General features: G+C 51.0%; 8 protein-coding genes across 8 annotated transcripts; 4 read left to right on the top strand and 4 right to left on the bottom strand.

Annotated features, from left to right (window-relative positions):
- Positions 1–216: 216 nt before the first annotated feature.
- On the top strand, positions 217–2,292 carry J7T55_014934 (uncharacterized protein; the record flags this gene model as incomplete). Its single annotated transcript, XM_053135251.1, has 7 exons — positions 217–386; positions 498–623; positions 701–804; positions 909–1,498; positions 1,572–1,912; positions 1,969–2,041; positions 2,104–2,292. 7 exons carry the CDS (start codon positions 217–219, stop codon positions 2,290–2,292), a joined length of 1,593 nt encoding a protein of 530 aa, XP_052987021.1.
- A 438-nt stretch (positions 2,293–2,730) lies between these two features.
- J7T55_014933 (uncharacterized protein) lies at positions 2,731–4,331 on the bottom strand (the record flags this gene model as incomplete). The annotated part of the gene is made up of 4 exons (XM_053135250.1): positions 2,731–3,049; positions 3,117–3,900; positions 3,966–4,247; positions 4,328–4,331. The coding sequence occupies 4 exons, from the start codon at positions 4,329–4,331 to the stop codon at positions 2,731–2,733; spliced, it is 1,389 nt and encodes a 462-aa protein (XP_052987020.1).
- A 1,034-nt stretch (positions 4,332–5,365) lies between these two features.
- Positions 5,366–6,316, top strand: J7T55_014932 (uncharacterized protein; the record flags this gene model as incomplete). Its single annotated transcript, XM_053135249.1, has 3 exons — positions 5,366–5,555; positions 5,764–5,993; positions 6,281–6,316. The coding sequence occupies 3 exons, from the start codon at positions 5,366–5,368 to the stop codon at positions 6,314–6,316; spliced, it is 456 nt and encodes a 151-aa protein (XP_052987019.1).
- A 113-nt stretch (positions 6,317–6,429) lies between these two features.
- On the bottom strand, positions 6,430–7,445 carry J7T55_014931 (uncharacterized protein; the record flags this gene model as incomplete). The annotated part of the gene is made up of 3 exons (XM_053135248.1): positions 6,430–6,713; positions 6,834–7,067; positions 7,193–7,445. The coding sequence occupies 3 exons, from the start codon at positions 7,443–7,445 to the stop codon at positions 6,430–6,432; spliced, it is 771 nt and encodes a 256-aa protein (XP_052987018.1).
- A 937-nt stretch (positions 7,446–8,382) lies between these two features.
- J7T55_014930 (uncharacterized protein) lies at positions 8,383–9,188 on the top strand (the record flags this gene model as incomplete). Its single annotated transcript, XM_053135247.1, has 3 exons — positions 8,383–8,546; positions 8,610–8,872; positions 8,929–9,188. 3 exons carry the CDS (start codon positions 8,383–8,385, stop codon positions 9,186–9,188), a joined length of 687 nt encoding a protein of 228 aa, XP_052987017.1.
- Positions 9,189–10,059: 871 nt separating this feature from the next.
- Positions 10,060–11,490, bottom strand: J7T55_014929 (uncharacterized protein; the record flags this gene model as incomplete). The annotated part of the gene is made up of 1 exon (XM_053135245.1): positions 10,060–11,490. One exon carries the CDS (start codon positions 11,488–11,490, stop codon positions 10,060–10,062), a length of 1,431 nt encoding a protein of 476 aa, XP_052987016.1.
- A 544-nt stretch (positions 11,491–12,034) lies between these two features.
- Positions 12,035–14,341, top strand: J7T55_014928 (uncharacterized protein; the record flags this gene model as incomplete). Its single annotated transcript, XM_053135244.1, has 1 exon — positions 12,035–14,341. The coding sequence occupies one exon, from the start codon at positions 12,035–12,037 to the stop codon at positions 14,339–14,341; it is 2,307 nt and encodes a 768-aa protein (XP_052987015.1).
- A 539-nt stretch (positions 14,342–14,880) lies between these two features.
- J7T55_014927 (uncharacterized protein) lies at positions 14,881–15,295 on the bottom strand (the record flags this gene model as incomplete). The annotated part of the gene is made up of 3 exons (XM_053135243.1): positions 14,881–14,921; positions 14,974–15,100; positions 15,173–15,295. The coding sequence occupies 3 exons, from the start codon at positions 15,293–15,295 to the stop codon at positions 14,881–14,883; spliced, it is 291 nt and encodes a 96-aa protein (XP_052987014.1).
- Between the last annotated feature and the right edge of the window lie 506 nt (positions 15,296–15,801).

Below are 15,801 nucleotides of genomic sequence, written 5' to 3'. Positions count from 1 at the left end.
CGTACCATGGGCTGTTATCCAAACACAGATGTATGACACGTCTCCTTAGTTTTTGACTTCATAAAGTGCCGCCTGACTTCTTCTTCAGACTGACTACAAAGAGAGCGCAATTCTTGCTTGCGGGAAATTGGTTTCGCCTAGTCTTTTGCAGAAACCCATCACACGCTATTCCTTTTTGTTTGCGCCGTTGTAATCTACGGATTGACAGCGTCTAAGATGGTTCAAATCGCCCTCGGCCGCGGGGCGAAGCACACCCAGGCGGAAGCTGCCCAGGCGGAAGCTCCTGAATTCGAGCCTGTCATATGGTGGAAGGATCGTGGGCTCCGAAGGCTGTACTTCTGGTGCAGTATTCTGATGTGGATGTCAGCGTCGACGGGCTTTGACGCGTAAGTTGGCCCTGAATGCCGATGTTAAGAAGAGCACTCCCGAATATCCATTGCTGTGTGGCGACCAACCCGTTCTTGTGCTTTGAGAAGGCTGACTTGATTGTTCTACAGGAAGCTCATGAATACATCTCAGGTCATGGATCAGTGGCAAGTCCATTTTGACCGACCTACTGGCGGTAGACTGGGCATAATAGTAGCCATTCTTGACATAGGATCTCTGTGCAGCTTTTGGATGGTGTAAGGAGATGCCTTGAGAACTACTCGCAGCAAATGCATGTGTGTGCCTGCTCACTGACCATATTTGAATCTCCCAGGCCCTTCTTCGCGGATAATTACGGGCGGAAGACGCCTATCATTATTGGCTGTGTCGTCGAGGCGATTGGCGCCTTCATCGGCGCCTTCTCTAATGGCTACGGGAGTACGAAGACTCTTTCCTCAATGATGAAAGTTCAGTGTCGACAAGCGAGCACTGAGGAGCGCGAGGCTGAAAGTCAGGAAGGCTAACGCGAAGTGATATCACAGTGTACATGGCCGGTCGGTTCATCCTTGGCTTCGGAAGCTCCTTCAACGGCGGAATGGCTGGGCTGCTCATCACTGAGGTAGCCCACCCTCAACACCGGGCCAAGGCCTCCGCTATCGTTAATTGCATGTACGGTGTCGGGTCGACGTCGTGCTCCTGGTTGGCGCTGGCAACCATCCACATCGCGGGCGATTGGTCCTGGCGCTCGCTCACCCTTCTACAAGCCTTTCCCGCGGTGCTCGTGCTCGCCTTCATCTACTGGATACCAGAATCGCCGCGCTGGCTGGTGGCCAAGGAGAGATACGAGCAGGCCGAGGAGATGCTGGCGCGGTACCATGGCAACGGTGACAAGGCAAACGAGACGGTCGCATTCGAATTCCAGGAGATGAAGCAGACGCTAGCGCTCGAATTCCAAAGTAAGAGGTCGAGCAGCTTTCTAGACTTTGCGAGAACCGCGGGCAACAGGTATCGCGTTCTCTTGCTCGTCTCTCTGGCGATGGTTTCGCAGTACAGCGGGAGTAATCTGTTCTCAAACTACGCCAACAAGATATATGAGGGTGCTGGTATTCACGAGCAGACGAACAAGATCCTTGTAAGTTGACGCGGCGACCGCCAGCCCCCCATCTTTCCCTTCTCTTTCCAGAGCTGATAGATGAGTCCTACAGCTTAGCGGGGGACAGACCATCCTGTCTCTGATCGTTTCGGTCACCTTCTCCCTTTTTATAGACCGGTTTGGCCGGCGTCCCCTTTTCCTCGCTTCGACCGCGGGTATTGTACTCGCGTATATGGGCTGGACCATCGTCAGTTCCCAATACGAGCAAACTAAGGATCTGGCTAGATTTGGCTATCCACAGATCGCTTTTATCTGGCTGTTCACCGTCGCCTACCAGATTGCGTGGACGGGCGTGATGGCGGCTTATGCCCTAGAGATCATGCCGTACAGCCTCCGAGCAAAGGCCGGTGTGATCCAGACGATCTTTGTTAAGGGACTCATCGTTCTTGGAAGGTGCGTGAACAGACCCCTTACTTATCATGACTATGTTGCTAATTAGTAATCACCAGTTACACAAACCCAATCGCTTGGGATAACTTCACTGCGGCTGGACACGCCTGGACGCTCGCAATGTTCTATACCGTAAGTCTAAAAAACCACGAAGGACCGCTTTCAAACTGGTCAATGTCTGACTACTCATATAGATACTGGACTTCTGCTATCTCCTCTTCGTGTACTTCTTCTACCCTGAGACTAAGGGTCTGACGCTGGAGGAAGTAGCCAAGGTGTTCGATGGCGATGATGCAAAGGTCGCTAGGATGAACGTCGGAGATGTTAAGAGGGAGCTTGAGGTAGAGAAGGACGCAAACGTCGTCACCGTCAAGACTTTGTGAGCTTCGTTGTGAACACATGTCTTCGAAAGTCTTGTGAAGCTACATTGGCTGGCACTAAGTGGGTAAAAGAGGACTGGAGAGAGGAAAAGTTCGATCCCAAGGATAATCTTCTAGATGTTTGCAAGTGTTAGTCATCCCTCGTCAATCAATTGAATACATTCATTACTGTCGTTTATGCAATATCACGTTCAGATTGTACGTGACTAAAGCCGCTATTATTCGCGGTGTTGAAGCAGGTTTAGACGTTGGGGAAAATAGGTTTCATTCTGGAGCCAAACTCGACATAGGTAAGCCAAAGTGCACACCACTCCCTCGACTTCAATGTTGCCGTCTGAACACCATCACAGCTTACGCAGGTGATTTGAAATTCTGAAATCTGCCGAGTATCTAAGACAACTGGCATTTCCCGGGCCATTGTCCTCCTATAGCCCGATATGGTTAACTGATGTTAGGAAAACCAATGGGATCAAGTGCCGCCATATCGGCGTAGTAAGCATTCTGTCCCATCGGCGCATCCATTTCTGGGAGCAGGATTTTGCAATTATCGCATGGGAGGCGGTAGACCGGGTCGTTGACAGCGGCTGCATGGAAGGCATTCAGAGTAGCACTGGTAAAACCTCCATCCAGAGACAGATTGTTGCACGTGACGACGTTTGGCAGGACCAAGTTGCTAAAGCGAAGTATTTGGACCGAGAATCCGCGAACAGGGGATGGATTGGCGGCAGGCGAAATAACCCGGTTGGGAACATAATTTGGCCTGCGGAGAAGTTCAGCTGCATCAAAAGGATAGAAAGCATTAATTATGAATTGGTGGCATCACTTACATAAGACCGACAACTGGGTGTGTCTCTGCACATCGCCCATAGCGCGGCCTGTCAGGGCCACCATCCGATAGGTTATCTGCACCTGTTGAGATCCATGAGTATAGATGGTCCAGCTTGTCAAGGATCACCTCTCTCTGGGCGGTGAGTATTCCTGCGACCACCGCATCGACGGCAGCCGGCCAGTCAGGCATTGTCACTTGCGGTTGCGTAAGGTCGGGCGTCAGTGGCGCGGCCGCCTGGACAGGGAACATGTGCGGGATATACACCTGGGTATAGAATTCCTTTACGAGAGGAAAGAGTTCTGGCCACGCGGTTGCGCGATGATAATCTGCTGCCCAGCGCTTTGTAACGATCTGACCTAGCACATTCTCGATAGCTTGTGCAATCGATGGGCCTCCGACCGACGTCAGGGCTTGAGAAGAAACGGCTTTCAGCATTGCCAGCGGCACAATCAGAGTCTTTTTTTGGGTGAGCCACTCAGCCGCCCAAGCTGTGGCGAGCGCATTAAAGCTTGTCTGGGCTGCTAAATTGGTGACCAGAGGATTGCCTTGGGCAATATCAGTCGTGCCAGGTATCCATAAGTTAGTACCGCCTTTACTTGGTACCAAGCCTCGCAGGTATTTCTTCAGTGCCAACCTAGCCCCGGCATAAACTCGAGGCTCCAGAGGTGGGGTGTGTACTGGGTTGTACTGGCTAAGTCCGCCATCGACGATACCACGACGGAACCGATTCATCATTTGAATTTTGGAGGCTCTCAGGTCTCCAATGGTTTGATAAGTGCTCCCTGTATATAAGCATCAACAACTAGTGTTCCTCGAGCTTTTATGTTGTCAAGACTTGACATCTTACCAAGAAGAAGATCAAAATCAGGTTCTGCTCCGGCGATGACTGTGTATATGCAGTTGCCCATATACGGTACGCCTTCGTCGTTCGGCAGCCCTGCATCGCCAAGGATGTATGCTAGATAAAGACACCGAGAATACATGGCCAGCAGAGGAACTGCGTAGTTATCATACTTCCTGGGGAAAGCGGCGTTGCTTGCTGCGATGCTGAAAATGTAGCCCAAGGCAGAAGGCCCGTCGTTGATTCTGATCTCATTGTTCCCATATTTGACGATCTCTGGGTCTGGATCTATGGAGGGATTCGGTGGATCAGGTTGGTTGAAGGCCACCAGCAGTGGCTGAGAACCCCTACAATACTTAGCTTGGCACTCATGATTTCCCATGCCGAAGCTCAGGACAGGAAGAAGGAAAAGACGGTATGTGGGGATGGAGGAATGATAGTACAGGAAGCAAACGAGAAACATCGAATATAAACGTGATAGAAGTACTAGGAGGATTCCAGAGAAAGAAGTTCTTGTTGGACATACGGCGGAAAGAATTTGTTCAGTAGCCTGACGACATCGTTGACTCGGTCGGCTGGAATACCCCCCTGCAATGCGTCGGCTCTCAGTCTGTCCACCCAAGTCGTAAATTGGAACAGATTTGTTGCGCTGAAGACAGTTTTATTAAGGGTACAAGAACCCTGGAAGACCGTAAACGCATTCCAGTCCGACATTTTAAAGTCACAGATAAGTTGGATAAAGTTGACGAGACAAGGAATAAAGGACTTCAAAGTCTGTTGCTCGCGTTTGCAGTCCATATCAAATGGCTAGCAAGCTCGTTTTATGCTGTGCGAGTTTTGTTACTCATGGTCATCGTCGCGTTCAGCGAGAACGTAATCTGATCGAGGATATTTAATTAGTTCATTGTGGCTTTTGAAAGCTGAAAATCGACGCCGGAAGGGGCTAACTTTGCGGCCTGCAAGATCGACGCCGGTTGAAAGATCGTCTCTTAAGCGTTCAGCTCCTCTTGTTCCTTTGAGGAATCGTCTCAGTCAAACCGACGCATCGCAACTATGTAATATCATCACTCTGACGATTCCAGGCTCGATCAACCTAGTCGAAAGAGCCCAGGTCAAGACAGCGACGCCGGATTTGGTTAAATTTGCAGCCTGGAAATTGGACTCCATTTTCATGTACGCTATTCTCCTACGACTCACATGGAAAGGAGGACACAAGAAGGTAAAGACTTAGATAATTAGTAAGCTACCACCAGACTAAGGCCTACATTTTTACAACATTATAACACCAATTCTCTCTCCGAGTGATTTCCAATCTTTGACCACAAGACTTCCAAACCCTCGCGCAACAGATTACAGCTTTACATTAAATCTCAGCACTATTGCCCTCCTAACTGCACTGCTCAATCATGCCAGATCAAACACCGTCTTCACTGTCGGCTGCTGCTGCTGCTGCTCCGCCATCATCATCAGCGGGAGCCGCTACGTCGAGGATTGCTCGCCACGTCGCCCTAGGCGACGCGGCGCCAACTTATTCCACGTGGCTCAATGACCCCAATTACATGAAGCTTGAGACCTATTTCGCTGAAGATCAAAAGGGTATGTCAATTTTATGATTTACCTTTGAAGTGTGAGGTGATCAGGGATGAAGTGGACAAGATAAGGCAGGGAGGGAAAGAAAAAGAAAACGCAATCAGAAAACAAGATGAAATGAGATTGCAACATAGATGTAAATTCGGAAAGGGGACTCCTATTAGAATACTACTCATTCTCCCCTAAGCTGTATAGCTAAAACTGACCTTTCCAGCTGCTCCAGGACTTGCTGCCAGTTTCGGGCTAAACAACCTCAGGCCGGTCCTCGTCAAGCCTGATACACAGGAGGGCAACACCTACTTGATCACAGATGACACAAGCTATTGGATGTTTAATGAATTAGAAGGGAGGATGTGGAAATTTAAGAACAAGTCCCTGACACAAAGCATGGTCGTGAATCTAGTTGAGGAAGAGAGATATGACGGCTCGGACTTGGCCGAACAGGTTCGCCCGAAGATGCAACGCGATCACGCTCGAGGAGGGTGAGGTGGACTTTCTGCCGCACGCATTAGACAGCTAGGTAAGAAGACGAGGTATGAAAACAATTTTACATCAGAAATCACACAGAATTTCAGACGGAACGTAAGGACTCAAAGAAAATGGAGAGATAAAGTAGCCCACATTAATTTATGAGTTTCATATGGTCAAATATCACGGGTCAGCAGGCGTGCGAGCCACAAAATTTAAATCCGCTTCCAAAGAAGCCTCAACTTGCCATAGACATTTCACAGACCAAGGTGGATCCTGAAGAGCTGTCAAATGATTAGGAACTTTGACGCAAAAGGAATTGGGATTGCTCGTATAAACTGGAAGTGCCCATCAATTGGTTTGGTTGTGCTGCTGAAAACAATGTGCCCTGTTGTAGTCCCAAATTTCCTTCCTACTCTTCTTCTTCGTTCCCAGACACCAGTCTCTGTAAATTTCCGCGCTCATCATGGACAAGCTGCACATCATTTGTGCTTAGCTCTTCAAAGTCAACACGAAATGTCGCTGTGGCTGTACGTAGGCCCTCTTTGACAAGGTCTCGGGCGTTGTAAGTGCCAATGGCAACGTAAAAGACCTTCGAAGGCTTGACCTGGTAGGTCTGGTTGGGTGCAGGTACGAAGGTGGCGTATGCCCCAATTGTGTGTCTCAAAGAAGAGCTGAAGCCCAGGACGAACTTGTCTGTGCGAGGATCTAGATTAGAATGAGGATGGAGGAGTGTGCTTTCCATGTAGCCAAGAAATCAAGATGAAAGGAAAGTAGAGACCAAAGTGAAAGTGAAAGAGAAATAAGAAAACTGACTTAGCTTAGCTTCCTGTGAAGTGAACTCGGACCGGGTCCGTATGGCAAAGCAATCGACTTCGCCTGCCGCTTCCTGATCACCACCGTTCACAAACGCAGGGGAGCCACCGCTAGAATCAACCTCTAGTAGAGTTCCCCCAATGTTTTTTCCTTTGACATCGGTTTTACCCAATGTCACAGGCCTCTGGTCAATGACTTCCGTGCCAGTGCCAACTGGAGACCGCTCTTCGTCGCCTAGGATTTGAACATCAGCGAATAATTGGGCGACCAGAGGGAGCCAGAGTCATTGAATAGAAAAGAGAAAGCTAACAGTGGTCATGTTGCCGTTCAACGAGGAGTGGGAGCAAGAAAATGCGTACCTTCTGAGGGGTCACTGTCAACGTCGTAAGTGCCGCATGTCGCGTACAGTTTCTTGCTGAGGGTAAAACAGCCCATGCCTTGCCCACTGCTCACACCCTTGACGCTAGTGATAATGCGTATAGTTGACCTGGTAGAGGTGCCAGGGGACCCTCCAGAGGGGCGTATAGTCGGAGCGTCACTGAAGATCGCATAGGATTGCATCACGCCAGACTTATTGGCCACGGAAATTGTAAATGGGGCGCTACGAGACATGATGTTTGGCTCTTCGAATGAGTTCATAGAACGGGAAAAGATTATGTGAATAAATTTGTAGACTCTGGGATGCCAGCATCGTAAGCCATGTCCACGACGTTTTTAAGTCACATTAGCTATACTCTACGGTGCTACTGTGAGGATAGACATCGCGACTAGAGATTTTACGCCAGTGATTTCAAAGCGAGGTAATTAATGGAGGCTTTAAATGAGAGTGAGAGCTAGACTTTGATCTCCTTTGTCTACATGACCTGGTCCAGCCGTTCTCCCAGTACTAAGGCTAGGCCTGATGTTGTTTGACAGCCCCCGCACACCAAAAACGCTCCCGTTTTGACCTTGGAGTTGGAGTTGCAAGGCTGTCAAGACACGGCACGTAAAAATGACCAATCATGAAAGCACTGTACAATTTTATAGACGGTCTAGAATCACACAAGGGCCAGTTGACACAATTTTTCGTATGTGGCTTGGATGGTTTGGTCATCGTGTTGACATCGTCTTTGAAGATTGTGGATATTTCAGTTTCAGTGCTGCTGCTGGGGGCTTTTGTTTCTGTGTCTGTGTTTGTTCTATAAGTCTTCAATATGCGCTTAGGACTGAGTCTGGCTCAACACTGTTGTGGTGGCTGGAAACTACGACTTTTGCGTCTTTGATAGCGCGACATCTACAGTACGCTTTGGCATCACGGCGTAGGGACTTTTGAAAATTGACGTCTTCGTGATAGAATCACCGAATGAGGAAAGAAAAGTCAAGAGCATGTGTTCTAGCAGTTGATGAAGAGCGATCTTCAGTTCACATTGCGAGACCTATAACTATAAGAGGCCCGCCCATCTCACTAGATATTCCGAATAGATCGTACCACCCTCAGTAATAACTGGAACATTCTCATAGATTATTAAAAAAAGGCACTTTCGAAACTCTACATAAACACCAATTCAAAATGGTCAACAAGTATACAATCACCGTCAAGAACAACTCTGGTGCCCACCAGCACTATGCTCTCTTCAACAAGCCCCCCAAGGTGACGGGTCTGGTCCAGAGTCAAATCTGGTCCAATGTGTTTGCGACAGGCAACACGCCAAAGAATAGCACGGCCAAATTCTCGTAGGCCCCCCTTCCTTCCTAACAAAAATCAGTCGAGAACGAATCTAAGTTGACGGCTCAAAGCGTGTACACACAGTACTATGCGATCGTTGGAAATTCCGAGGGGTCTCCTGCGGACGGTGTTCAGGTCAATGTCACAGCGGAGCGTGAGGTCAATCTTGGCTCAACCAAACCCGACGGCGAGGTTGTTCCCGGAACTACTCTAGGCCTTTCCGTGAGCGAAGACGCGCCGGAATTCGATGACACCACATTCCCAGATAGCGCCTACAAGGAGTCGTACGAAATCAAGACCAAGAATGATTTCACTATAAACGATGCGAAGAAGCGTACGTGATCAATGCCGGGAAGGGACAGAGTGGGCAAGCTAACAACTCCTTCTTAGACAATTACATGATTGGTCTCGGGGGTGCGCAAACTGGGAGCGGCAGCATGGGCCCGGCTGCCACATTCATGCCAGAACCCAATGTGGACTACCAGATTGAGCCGGTCAATGTCTACTATCTGACCTTCGGTAATTACACTCAAGGCGCGCTCATTGATGTGAACAAGATCGGGTCGTTGTGCACCATCGACTACGGTGTTCTTAATGACGACGTCACTGTCGTCCACGATGATCACGGCAACCTTGTTGTCCAGAAATAGTGAGGGCGGATACAAACGGCGGCGGGATTCCGCAGGGCACGGCAAAGGTTGCGGCGGGGGTCGGATGGGACAGACACGTGAGACCTGGGAGGAACCTCGGAGAAATGGAAATGAAATGGTGGTTGGTTATATTTGGAACACTGTCTCTAAAGAAAATAACACACTCTTTATAGTAATACAAACTACACTCTTTCAAAAGTAAACGCTCTCGTGATATATCTGCTCCGATCAGAGCCAAGTTGATCTAGTGCCATTCCAAGCCTCTCCGCGTTTCTTTGTCTCCTTTGTGCGCTTCCTGATATTTTGAGACAGAGCACCAGCATAGAGAGCAGAGACAAATGTAGACCTTTTTTCTTCCATTTGGGTCTCTTGTTAATCATATCCAACATACTACGGTCTTGTTGATGGGATCATCGATGGCGCATGGGTCCAGAACGGACAACCTTGGGTAGCGGACGATCAGTAGGATAGCTACCGCATGCCTTCCCCTCCTGTTGCTCCGGCGCCACGATTGAGCCAGACTGCCATCATATCCCAGAATCTGGTTGAAGCTGAGCCGGTGAGGCTGATGAGACAGAGATTCCCGGACGCGGGTCAGCTGCTGGATCAGATAGAGGGTTGCACCAACGAAAAAGAGCATGGAACGGAAATCCAATACTGAATTACTCTTGGTCTGAATCAGAGCTTGTTAATGTCTTCGGTTACTCGCCATAATGCTCTTGCCCTGGTCACCGGAACAAAGGATATGCATTGAATGTATATTGTACTAGTTTTCTCCGATAAGCACAAGCACTAATCTATTGAAGCTGAGGCAGAGTTCTCCCCTTACTCTGTTCTTAGGTCTGCACACGGTCAAGACATCGCTGAAACCCTAATCTAGTGCCATATTCTCGTAGTGAGGAAGCTCCCATCCCTTCACAGTCTCACGAACTCCGAACAACCCAGCCTTGACCTTAAAGTACGAAGCGAGGCTGAAAACCCAGTTGATAACAGCAACACTGAAGGCAGATCCCATCATGTCCCACTGGCGCGGTGAATTTTCCAACACACCTTTCTGCATTTCGTTCATGAAAGGCCGAAACGTTCTCTCATAAGCCTTGAGAGCGCTCGGAATGGAGTCCCGACTTCCAATTTCTCCACACTGTCTCTCGATCTCGCCAGCCAGAATATAAGCACCAACTACGGCACTTGTAGTTCCCATGCCCGTGAGGACGGTTGGGCAGTAAGCGGCATCTCCAACCAGTGCCACACGGCCGCGGAACCAGGATTCCAACTTGACAAGCCCCAACCGCTCGCAATAGAAGTCATCAGCGTCCCTCATGGACTCCACCAGATTCTCAGCCTGCCACCCGGCCCCCCGGAAGATGTCTGCAAATGCCGTCTTCTCCTCCTCCACGTCTCCGCGTCTAGCATTTTTTAGTCGGTGGGAATCTGTCTTGCACGCAAGCATCACCTGCATCTCATGCGGGCTGTGCCTCCGCGTCATGATACCTCTTTTCCCAGGAGCAATATAAGAGGTTGCAAGGTACTGTTCGCCCTCCTCAATTGGGCGATTCAGGGTGAAGTATGCAAAATAGAGGCCTTCAACCGGATGCAGTCCGTCGGCAGGCGTAGCTCCAGAGCTCTCATTCCCAAGGCCAAGCATCATTTTGCGCGTGCGTGACCACTGGCCGTCAGCACCGACCAAGAGATCAAATCGGTCTGTCTTGCCATTATCGAAGCGAACGTCTACCGAGTTATCATCTTGCTCGAAGCTCTCGATCGACGTCCCAAACATGTATTTGGCCCCATTCCTGCCAGCTGAACTTGCGGCCGCATCATGGAACAGGCGACACAGATCACCCCTCATAATCTCAAACTCGCTGGTGAAGCCCTGCTGGTCTTTGCCACCGGATTCAGACACCGGGAAATACGCACGTTGCTTCCCAGTAGAGTCAACAACCTGCATTCCTCGTTCAGGCGCGGACTTGGCTCGGAAGGCTTGCTCGAGGCCCATGCGTCTCAACACCTCGATTCCGTGGCTACGTAGGTCGAGCTGCAGCCCTGAGACACGTAGGACTGGGTGGCGCTCAACGACGGTGACATCATGCCCCAACCTGGTCAACCAGAAGGCGAGAGCGTTACCAGCAATCCCAGCGCCGCTGATGAGAACCTTTAAATTCGGTCGTGTCATGTCGTTCTGAGGGCGTGTGCGTGTGTCTGCGTACGGGTCGTCAAACAAAGTTTGCTTGGCTAGAGACTTGCTGGTAAAGATAGCAGAGAGTGGCAAGAGAAAGATTAAAGGTGATCGCAACTTGATCATGATGGAAGCAGATCTCGAGGTAATCCAGAGCGCGATAATTTCTTGATGGACATTGTCCGTGTATTTATGACATTTCAAGTCTAGCCATCCTACCAATTTTTCGGCCGAAATAAAAGGCTGCTTCAACTACATGCGCGTGAAATAACCCGAGCTCATTTCGCACGCTGAGTTTGCATCATCAATATCGCATGCCTAAATAAATGCCTTGAGACTAGTAGTAAGGGCATGTAGGCATGAGTGACCACTTAGGAGACAAGCTGCTTCGGCCGAGAGGTCAGTCCTGGCGGACTTTGGTCAGCACTAAGGCGGCTTTAAGGCGAGACACGGGCCGGAAAATTCATCCAAAAGGCCGATATCTGCGCTTCCTTGCACAATACGCATTCAATATACCCGATGTTCTATTGCTCCCTTTAGTCACTTTCTTGCCTGCTCTGGCTTTCTGTCCCTTCGATCCTCATCTGCGTCCAAAGGGTCGGTCGAGCTTGCTGGATCGGCCGAGAAATAAGACCACCCGAGCATTCACTTCATTGACGACTCCTCATCAATGGAGAAACAGTCACGTCGACGACGAAGACCTGCGCTGTCGTGTCAGGAATGCCGGCGCCGCAAGATCAAATGCGACCACAACGACCCTTGCTCACATTGCCTGCGTCATACGACTAAATGCATCTACACATCATATAGCCACGACAGTCGAGATGTGTCAGCGAGGACGTCCCGCCCAGGTCCAGAAATCTTAAGGGAACAGGCCGTAATAGTTGGGCCTGGAGTAGGCCCGTCATCGGAAGAAGCATCGGCTCAAGAACCTACCCCAGCTACCACTGGCAGCATCTTTAACCCCAACAGGCTGATCACAGAGAACCACCGTGATGACTGTGGTCATGTGGCTCGGGTCGATACGGCCACCCCGGCGGTTCACATTCACAGGCCCCATGCCACTGTCCAATCCCCGATTGACCACATCGATAGCCAAGCTGTGCAATATATACCGGGCCATGTTCAGAGCGCGAAGCAAGATTGTAGCGTCGCAGAACTAATTCAGCGGATACAGAAGCTCGAAGAGTCCTCGGCCTCTCGCGCCGAAGCCAGCTCGTCGGACTATCCACCGCGACTCGTGTTGAATAAATCTCGAGACTTGGGCAAGAGTCAGTGGATGGGGATGGCCCATGAGTTTTCTGTCATCATCGCCTGTTATGGCGAGATCATTGGCAAAGACTCAAAGGACGCATCATACAAGACTCCTGAGACCGCACTACTTGTGGCACAGTCTGGCGATTTTATTCAGAAATGCAAGAACACGGCCAAGAACATCAAAGTCAGTCGGCCCAGCAGAAGTTACGCATCGTCTCCTGAGATGCGACCCTTATCCCGCGATGTATCTGATGATATGGTCAACCTCTACTTTGCATCATTTGAGTCAACACACCGCATACTACATGGTCCTACATTTCGGGCTGAGTACCAGCAATATTGGGACCACCCTGACCGTGCCAAGACCGAGACGCGCCTTAAGATTCTTCTTGTCATCGGCTTGGGCTCAAGTTTGCACGACCATCAAACTACAGAAAAGGCCCTTAGCAATGCTGAACTGGTTCAGCAATGGATTTACGCGGCTCAGAACTGGCTTTCTGGACCATTGGAAAAGGACCGTCTCAGCATTAGTGGTTTGCAAGTCTACTGCCTGACCATCCTAGCGCGGCAGATATTTTCTGTCGGCGGTGGTTTAATATGGATATCGACGGGCTCGCTCGTTCAAAGGGCCATGCAGATGGGGCTGTATCGTGACCCCAAACATCTACCAGCTATGACGCCGCTGCAGGCTGAAATCCGGCGGAGGCTCTGGGCCACTATTCTTGAACTCGTCGTGCAATCGTCCTTGGACTCTTGGATGCCTCCAAGAATCTCTTTCGACGAGTTCGATGTAGATCCCCCTTCCAACGTGAACGACGAAGACTTGGATGAGTCAACGACGGTGATAGAACCACATCCACAAAGCACCTTCACTGCGACTTCGATCCAGCTTACGTTGCTTGGATCCCTCCCAGTCCGCCTCCGCATCGTCCAGCATATGAACAGCCTGCACTCGGAACCTTCCTACCAGCGCGTCCTCGAGCTAAGCACCGAGCTGACCCAGGCCCTCCACGCCCGCGCCAGCACGACCAAGCACAACAACGACCACTGCACACCCTTTCGCCGCAACCTGCTCGACTACCTCGTCCGCCGCTTCGTGATCCCGCTACACATCTCCTTCAGCAGCCAGGCGCGCGCCAACCCGGCATACCACTACTCGCGCAAGGCCAGCCTCGACGCGGCCGTGGCGATCACCTCGCCGGAGCCGGACGCTCGCTTTGCGCGGCTGATGGGCGTCGGCGGCGGCATGTTTTCCGAGGGCCTGCGGCTCGCCCTCACGGCAGTCAGTCTCGAGCTCCTCGCGCACGCCGAGGCGCAGCGACTTGACGGCACGCTGGACCGGGCGCGCGCGTACCGCGACATGCTTAAGCAGGCTGTGCGGGACCTCATTGCGCTGTCGGAGGAGCGGATCCGGCTAGGCGAGACAAACGTCAAGAGTCATATGTTCCTCTGCATGACCCTTGCTCAGGTCGAGGCTGTCGAGGCGGGCGTGCCGGTTGAGTTGCAGGTTGCCCGGGGCGCGAGGGATAGTCTGGAGTTCTGTCATGGGATATTGAGTGCGAGGACCAGGGACGCCCCGGTGTCATTGGCATCGCCTGCTGATGCTGGATGCGCTGCCGCTGGAGTCGATGTTGATCAGGGGGATGATGATTTTAACATGTTCGGGTTAGGGATGAATTTGGACTGGGACTCGATCATGTCGGACGTGGGCTTGTCTTGACTGAAATGTCCCGGGCGGATTTAGGCCTATAGACTCTGTATTCACATGATTGTTGAACTCAATTACTCAACTTGTAAATGCAGCTCAGCCTTGTGGTGCGTCAATCTAGATGTAGCAATTACTCGACACAACAGTGAGTGACGGGGTCCATCATTCGCTCCCTAGGGAGATGGTATCTCATTTTTTTATCATTGTGTAAATGACCCGGTTTCCTTTTCCCGCAATGCCTGTTGATCATTGTTATTTGTCCAATCAGCAACTTGCTTCTCAGTCTGTCTCGTCCGACCTGGATGAGAAGTCTCGACTCCCACTTTTCATCGTGGCGTGAGAAATATGCTTGATCCCATGATAACATTCTCTCGACTGCCTAGGCCTCCCTCGTTGACGCTCCTCCTATGTGTCTCTGCGTCGGTTCGATCGAAACGCCGTGGCCACAGTAGCGTCTCCTATACCCAGAGTCTTTCCTACCAAGCCAAACAGGACGAGATGGCAGCAGTGAGCCCTGGTGGCCCGTGAAGCGCGTCATCCTTACTCATGTATCATGACTGAGAGAGGGGCGATATTAAGACGACGCTGTCGCCTACGGAGACCGTCAGCAGGCACCAATCCCGGGGCCAGCGGTCCGAACCTACCTCGGACGAACAGCATCTCCGATCGTTTGCTGACCGTCTTGACGTCTTCGTCCTCTGCCTCGTCGTCGACCACGTAGACCGTCTCCTCGACGTCGCCAAGCACGAGGTTGCAGTGGCTGTCATATGCCTAGGAACAGCAGAGTCAGCGGGGTTTGCCCTGAGAGGTTCATATTGAATGAAAGGGACTGGTTTCGCGTACGTGGAGTCGTCCCTTGAGCTCGCGGTCGCCCCTCAGCTTGACGAAGACGACCTCGTCGAGCAGGAGACGGACCAGGTCGAGGGGCTCCGAGACGTTGGTGGGCTCGTCTCCGGCGTCGGCCATGGTGGCAGGTGATAATGAATGAAAGATGGTGATCAGACGGGTTCAACCGATGTTCGTGGCGTCAGGATCTGCCAGATGCAGCGGCTTAGAGCAAGTGGACGAGTGAATGAGTGAGTGAACGTTGAATTCATGAATGGAGCTCTCACCCCAGGCTTAGCTGTTGACGTTTGTCGTTGGACAGGCCCAGCCAAATTGGAGCTGCGCCGGCCGAAGAGATTGAAGGTCCGTGCACGACGGTACGTACCGAGGTACCTGGGTACCTGTGCACCTGCTCAGTGAGAGACCTGGGTGCTGGGCTGTGGTTGCCCTGCTGCAGCATGTTGCAGTGAGGGGGAAGGGGCAAAGGGGAAGGGGGCAGGGGAGAGAGTTGGGGAAGCTGCAGGTGGTCTCATGAAAATGGAAAATTAATCGAATGCAACGAAGCAACTCTCACCTCTTCCTCATCGAACGCGGCTGTTTCTTGATCTGCAATACTTTCAATGTCTTGACGACCTCACGGCAATGAG

The sequence above is a fragment of the Diaporthe amygdali genome, assembly GCF_026229845.1.
Source record: "Diaporthe amygdali strain CAA958 chromosome Unknown NODE_53_length_281289_cov_64_976018, whole genome shotgun sequence".
NCBI classification, from domain to species: domain Eukaryota; kingdom Fungi; phylum Ascomycota; class Sordariomycetes; order Diaporthales; family Diaporthaceae; genus Diaporthe; species Diaporthe amygdali.
Note: the sequence above shows the minus strand (reverse complement) of the source record. Positions and strands in the feature narration are given on the sequence as shown.